The sequence below is a fragment of the Hipposideros armiger genome, unplaced genomic scaffold (assembly GCF_001890085.2).
Source record: "Hipposideros armiger isolate ML-2016 unplaced genomic scaffold, ASM189008v1 scaffold_423, whole genome shotgun sequence".
NCBI lineage: Eukaryota > Metazoa > Chordata > Mammalia > Chiroptera > Hipposideridae > Hipposideros > Hipposideros armiger.
The window spans coordinates 1506041-1513325 of record NW_017731773.1 but is presented as its reverse complement, the minus strand read 5'-3'; the positions used below and the strand labels follow the sequence as shown (position 1 = coordinate 1513325).

At 51.9% G+C, this 7285-nt stretch overlaps 1 protein-coding gene across 1 annotated transcript in view; it reads right to left on the bottom strand.

Moving 5' to 3' along the window:
• CNGB1 (cyclic nucleotide gated channel subunit beta 1) overlaps positions 1–7285 on the bottom strand; it is a 77707-nt gene that overhangs the window by 23263 nt on the left and 47159 nt on the right. Inside the window, exons 22-25 of the mRNA XM_019664463.1 lie at positions 6588–6753; positions 5644–5803; positions 3348–3445; positions 3164–3247 (exon numbers count right to left, since the gene is read on the bottom strand). Coding sequence (XP_019520008.1) covers positions 3164–3247; positions 3348–3445; positions 5644–5803; positions 6588–6753 — 508 coding nt within the window. The remainder of the gene's footprint in view (positions 1–3163; positions 3248–3347; positions 3446–5643; positions 5804–6587; positions 6754–7285) is intronic.

Sequence of the window (7285 nt, the reverse complement as noted above, 5' to 3'; positions counted from 1 at the left end):
CATGTTGCTCCTCCCCGAGGGGTTCTCTATCCTTTCTCTCCACCTACCAAGGCCAAGATCAAACTTAACCCGTCAGAATTGACAGTCCCATGCCACCTCCCCCACCCCTCCGCAGCACCCGGCAGATGGTATGACATTTAAGACGCTGCAGCCACACTGCCTGAGCTCAAATCCCAGCTCTCCAACTTATATACTGTGTGACCCTGGGAAGTCGCTGCACATCTGTTACCTCATCTGGAAAACGGGGGTGATGATAGTACCTCTCTTGTGTGATTGTCAGGAGGATTAAGTGAGTTACTATGTTAAGTGCTTAGAACAGGGCTGGTATCTTATTAAGTGTTGTCTAGTGCCTGCTGCTGTTATCATCATCATTGCCATCATTATCATCATCATTTGAGCATGTCCCACAGTATATGGCAGCTCCCTGGATTGGCCCGCTCCTGTGCAGCTAGTGATGTCTGGGAGCTGTGCTAAGAAGGTTTCTCTGGCCTGGTTCCCACTCAGCCATGACCTTAGGGTGGATGTGTACATGCGCACGTGGTAAATTTGCCAATTCTACTAGACGTTGGATCTTTTCAGCAGGTCTTGTTCATGTCTGTGCATCCTTTGCCTGGCATGTGGCAGGTGCTCAGGAAATGTTAGCTTAGTGAGGACTTGGACACTTGGCCCTTCAATCTTATCATGTCAGTGGCTCCTTGGGAGCAAGGTGGCCTCAGCAGCATGGTGGCAATAAGACTCCTTTCTGGGAGTCTTGGTGCCAGGAATTATGGCCCCGGGAAGAAGACTGTGGCTCACCTGTTCCCCACGCCATCGTAAACCCAGTGAGTGGAGCCGATGCCCTGATAGTCTGATGCCCAGTAATACAGACACGAGTTCAAATGTAAACTGTAGAGCAAGTAGGCTGTGGTCCTGATAACCCTGCAAAAGAAGGAAAGGTGTGAATGCAGCAGCAGAAAGGGCAGCCGTGACATCTCGCCCAGGGGCAGGGACACAGAGAGCAGGCCAGTCCTCACCTCCCCGATGCCCACCCCATAGATTCCCCTGTTAGAGCCCCAAGGCTCTGCCCAGCTGCCTGGAAGGGTGGACAATGTCCAATGGAAACCAGCCGGTGGCTGGACTGAGCCAGCGGGATGCCCTTTTGAGGCTGTGCCAGTTAGGAATGGCAGTGCTTGAACGGAGAGCTGTCAAGACTAGGGGCTGGAATTAGCACAGAGCTACATGTGCCGGCAGTTCTGGGAGGGCGTGGAGGAGTCAGAAGGAGGTGTGTCTTTGGGGAGGGGCAGAGAAGGAACAGATGTGTGCAGAGAAGTGCCGCTTCATGAGAGGGGAGGAGAGGAGCTTTGTCTCCCAGTGTGGCCCGGCTGGTGTCAAGTTCCATCCTTGGACATCTGCCAGATGGCCCACTGTGTCCTTACAAGCGGTTTGGTGGGGTCAGTTCCCTGAGCTGAGACCAAAATGAGGCCTTGCTCTCTGGAAATGCGGGTGAGCCCTGTGTGTCGACCTATGTGTGCCCTTCTCACAATTGGGGGAAATGGGACATTCCTGGTTCTCTAAAACACAAACATCCCTTTAGAGAAGGGCCAGGAAGAGGCCCGGCTTCCGGCGATGGTGAGGCCTGCAGGGCCAGGGAAACTTGAAAGGGGAAGTGAGGTGGGTAGAGAATGCTCTGTGTGTGTGTGTGTGTGTGTGTGTGTGTGTGTGTGTGTGTGTGTGTGTGTAGGGGGTCTCACCTGTAAACGTATGCTTTGCTGAGGATGGATTCCAGGCGGTTATTAAACTCGAAGAAGGCCATGTACTGGGAGGAAGAACACGGATCAGGGGAGCCCCCTGTGTGGGGTGACACAGGGCCCTCTCCACCCCAGCCCATTCCCCACAGGTGCCAAGACTGGGTTCTTTCTGCAGCCCCCAGTGAGAGGGGCTAGGCAAGGAACGTTGAAAATCAGACATCTTTAGCCCTTAGAGGTCAGGGCCAGAAACTCCATTTACTAATCTGATGGAAACCATGCACCTCTTCTCTTGGAAATAACATATAATTATGTCCTTACAGTTTGCATATAATTCCAGGGGACTCCTAGATCTTCTGAACCCAATCATGAAACTTTTAGGGGTACCTATGTCCCAGGTTGAGGACATTGTTTTGTATGTTTACTTAGAAAGAAACAATTTTATATAAAGGAGCAGCATCCCTAACACCCCCACTTAAATCCTTTAAGGCTCATGTATAATAACAACTGTTCTTTACTTTGGTGGCTGCACTTTACAGATGACCCTTGAACAACGCAGGGGTTAGGGCCACCAGCCCTCTTGCAGTCGAAAATCCATGTGAAACTTTTGACCCCTCAAAAACTTTACTAATGGCCTACTGTTGATCAGAAGGCTTATTGATAATAAAACAGTCAATTAACATATATTTTGTATGCTCTATGTTTTATATACTGTATGCTTACCATAAAGTAAGCTAGAGAAAGTATTATTAAGATAATCATAAGGAAGAGAAAATGCATTTATANCCAACTTGGGCCAGTGAAGCAACGTCCTCCACAACTAGACTGAAGAACAAAAGGACAGCAACTTGTCTGTTCCCCTTCCCCCAATTCCCCACCACTGTTCCCATCCCCCCAATTCCCCAATAAAAATCTTTTAAAAAAAAGAATAGGCAAAACAAAAACAAACCACAAACACCTTGGGTTGGCGCCTATGCAAGGGCCATCAGTCCGCAACCTTTGCCCTGTCCCACCCCTTCTTCTTCTCCCCCCCTCCACTCCCACCCCCGCCATTTTCCTGGTATCAGGACCAAGACCGAGGAAGCAGTCCCATCTACACTGTCAAGACTCTGCCCGTCTTGAGGCTCCTCACTTCCCTTTTCTGTAAAGTGGAGTTCCTCATCCTGGCCCCCACGGTTCTGTGTCCAGGGAGCAAAGCCTGAGACATATCAGAGTTCCATACTCAAAGCTGGACAAAGTCCCCTTGTGCCAAACAACCTGTTGGTCTGGGGGCAACTGGCCAGTGCACAGAGCTGCGGACACTCCTCCTCCTAGCAACTCTGCTCTACCTGGGCCCACAAACCTCACTGGGTCTTCAAAAACACTCCTTGCAGCCCAGCTCCCCACCGCCAGGGGGCAGTAAATCCCAGACCACGCCGCCGCTGCCTTGGGCCACTCACCTTCTTGCACACATAGTCGTTGGGCAGGTAGACAACAGAGCGAAGCCGCTTCAGCATGTCAAAGATCATCTGTCGGTCACAGCCCTGTGCGGGGCAGGAGGAGAAAGGAGCCCCTGTTTAGATGAAGGTGTGGGCTGGGGGCCTCCCAGAGACATGAGGGGGGAGGGTGCTGGGAGGGTGGTACCTGGAAGAGCGCCACTTTGCTGACAATGTCATAGTTCACATCGATGGCGAGGTCTAGCCGCATCTTGTCCGGAAGCTGTACCATCAGCTCTGACTCATCTGCGAATAAGACCCTGGCAGAGGTCAGGGGCACAGCCAGACCCTTCGCCAACACATGGGCCACATCCACACCACAGCGGCTGGCCCGGACACACCGTTCCTCTGGCACTCAGAACCACTCTAAATTGGGAGAGTGCCCTCTCTCGCTTTTGTGGATGCCATTCCCTTGTGTGTCCTTTCCAGGTGAACTCCTACTCATTTTTCAGAAAACAACACAAGTATCACCTCCTCCAGGAAGCCTTCCCTGAGGGCCCCCCACCCAGCTGTGATGTTAGCAGTCCCTGTGCAGTAGCACTTATCACACCCATTACGACAATTGTTTGTTAATGATCCATTTTCCCTACTCACACTATTAGAACAACATCAGCAAGAGCTAGTCTTTCGAGCACTGTTTTTACAGAGTGCTTTACAAAGATGATTTTATTAAATCCTTCCAGCAACCTAAGAGGTGCCCATAACAATAATCCCCACTTTACAGACAAGGACAGAGAGACTCAGGAGGGCAGTGACTTGCCCACAGCCATGCAGTACAGCCTAGGGGGATGGACTCAGGATCCCACCCAGGCCACAGGGCCTCAGAGCCTGTCCCAGGAGAGCCGGGCGGAGTCTGTTTGGTCCATTGTGAGGTCTGTGGTGCCCAGCAGAAAGTCTGGCATAGAATGAAAGTTGGTAACTGGAAACAGGAAATTCACTACCTGACCCCAACCCCGATGCCCCTCCCACTGCACCACAATTATTCATGGGCTCAACCTCTGTGTGAGCCTAGGCAGGTCAGGGCCCTCTATGGTCCTTAATATTCACTCCTGTGAAAGGGGACAATGATATAGATGTCAAAAGCTGTCACCAGAACTAAATGAGGCAATGGATATGAACATGCCTTGTAACCTGTAGAGTCATATGCACTAGCAGCAGATAATAATGAAGATTCTAACATTCATTGTCCACAGACTTGCTAACACCCCCAACTCAGGAGACCTTGGGGCTGAACGTGGCTTCTTTGAGACCAGAGGGAACCCCATGGAGGCAGTGGGGCCCTTTTATTTGAGTGAGGAAGTTGGGGGGCTCTAGGCACAATGCCGATGACCTATGGGCTTTTCAGAGGCCTCCAGAATGATGTCTAGGCTCTGTGAAAACAAAATTATCAGCTCCCCAAAATAAAAAAGAAACTGGGGGAAAGGGGCTTCATTAACATATACTTAGCATATTTAAATGTAATTAAGGGCTCCATTTAGAATCCATGGAAACTTCACCACATTTGGAAACAATTTTCAGGTAAGATTCTCCACTTTGTAAGAATTACTGAGTGGGCCGGCCGAGTGGCGCATTGGTTAAGAACTGGCTTGGGATGCCAGAGGGCACCAGTTCGGATCCCACATATGAGGGCCAGTGACACTGCCCTCTACAGCTAAGATGCTGAACAACAGCTCAACCTGGAGCTGGGCTGCTGAGTCGCTGGCGACAGCGTAGGCTGCAGCCCCTGTAGCAGTGGGTTGCCATGGGCTACCGTGTGTAGCCAGCAGCCAGCGTGGGCGGCCAGCAGCCGCAGTGAGCGGCCGTCCGGAAGCTGGCGACTGATCTGCCTCGCCCGGGAAGAGCGCAATGATGGTGCCAACTTGGGCCAGTGAAGCAACGTCCTCCACAACTAGACAGAAGAACAAACGGACAGCAACGTGTCTGTTCCCCTTACCCCAATTCCCCAATAAAAATCTTTAAAAAAAAAAAAAAAGAATTACTGAGCATACCCCATCATGGTCAAGAAAGCAAAAACAATGGTGAATTAAATGCACTGTTATAGCCAAATAATTTCAGAAGCAAAGTATAACATCAACAAATTTACAAAGAAAACATATGTGTGTATATGTGTGTGTGTGTGTGTGTGTGTGTGTGTATACATACACACACATATGGAGAGAAAGGGAGATTCTTCCTTCTCTCCTGACTTCAATTGTACTTCCATCTCTAATGGGCACACCTTTCAAGGTGGGTGAAGTGAGGTGGGCAAGGCATGCACAAAACAGGCCCCTCAAGTCTCCAGGGTCTCCTGCTGGTCCAGCTTGGGGCACCTCACAGGACTCCCTAGGTCCCTCTCATTTAAATGTAGGGGCCGCAGCCAAGAGAGGCCCCAGGGCTCAGGCCTCAAGGACACAGGACGAGGGCAGGGCCCAGGAAGGCCGAGTGTCGGGCAGCAGGAGTCTTACCCAGCATGCCTTGGGAGTGCCAGGTGTACTCGTACCAGGTCTTGACACGGTTCTGCACGGACCTGGGGATCTTGTAGGAGTTCATGTACTTCACTGTGCTGTCCATGCAGCTGCGGTAGTAAGTCTGGCCTGCGGTGGCAGCCCCCACCACGTCTCTCATCTGGGGGCAAGGGTGGGGGGTCAAGGGTGAGAGTGGGGCCATTACATGGGCTCTGGGGCCATGTGTCATGGGCACATTTACTTTACACAGAACAGGGGTGAGTGCTGAAGGCACTGCGGGAGATCAGGAGAGAGGGAGGCCCGAGTCTACACACAGAGGTTTTGTTGGTGGAGAAGTTCTACCTCCAGCAAGGATGGAGGAGGAGAGGGGGGCGGCTGCTGGCCCCTTGGGTGGCCTCAGGTCCCTGGGGCCACACGAGGAGGGGATGCTTCCCTGGGCTGGGCTGATTCTGGTACAACATGGCCCCTCTGTGCCAGAGACACTTTGACCACACCCTGGAGGAAATATGCACCCGATGTACAGTTCCTCAGGGTGAATCCCCTCAAAGGTAACTCTGAGGACCAGCAATTGTCACCTTCTGCACTGACTAGAATATGAGATGTGCCCCCAGCACAACAGAAACCCAAAGGGGTTTCTCTCCAAGGGAACAGCCCAAATCCTCAGCTTTGGCAGAAAGCTATTCAACCCAGCTCTCCAAGATATCCTGAAGGGATTGACATTTCAAGTGGGAATATCCTCAGAGGGAATGGGACTCAGGCTTCCATCACCACCCCCTTCACCCAACGGGTCCCACAGCTCCAGGCTCCTAACTCTAAGTCCAGTGCTCTTTCCTGGGCTTACTCCAAAAGGCACTGGCACAGATGGGGACATTTCTGGCAGCAGAGGGGAGGAGAGTGGCCCTGCAGGCAGGTAGGTGGCAAGCCAGACTAGTGTACCCAGCTACCTGTCCAATCATCACGGAGAAAGCGAAGACACCGGTGAAATAGTTCAGCAGCTGGAAGACAATTTCAAAGAGTGTCTTGGGGTCGGGCAGCCCGCCAATGGTGATGAGGGTCTTCACAGCCCAGTAGTAACAGCGAACGTAACTAGAGAGAGAAGAGGAAAGGGAACTCGGTCATCACAGGCCCCACCCTGCCAACCCCGCGCGGCCTGGCTCGGACAGATGTGCACTGTGCAAGAAAGGAAACCCTTTACAGCTTAGACGTGCAAGGAAGACACCCCGTCACACCCAAAGAACTCTATAGTCTGTGGAGCACGTTCCCAGATGCTGGCTGGTTTGGCCATGGCTCTGCCCCAACCGTGCAGAGACATGTTGTTGTCCCCATTAGATGTGGAAACTGAGGTAGCAGAAAATTGGCAAGAAGACTTGGCAGGAAGACAGACCAGTCTGCCAATGGACCAGTTGGCAGGAGGCCTCATCCAGTCTGAAAATGACCCCAAGTCAGTCCTCCCCTGGGCACCATCCGCCAGCTATTTAGGCAGCATCATAGAAAATGGGCTCTGCATCCAGACTGCCTGGGCTCAAACCCAGCTCTGCCACCTTCTAGCTCTACAACCTGGACAAATGAGTCAATCTCACCAAGCCTCAGCTTCCTTCTCCTAAAACGGGCATGGCAGTAGAAGGTCCTTCACAGGTGATCA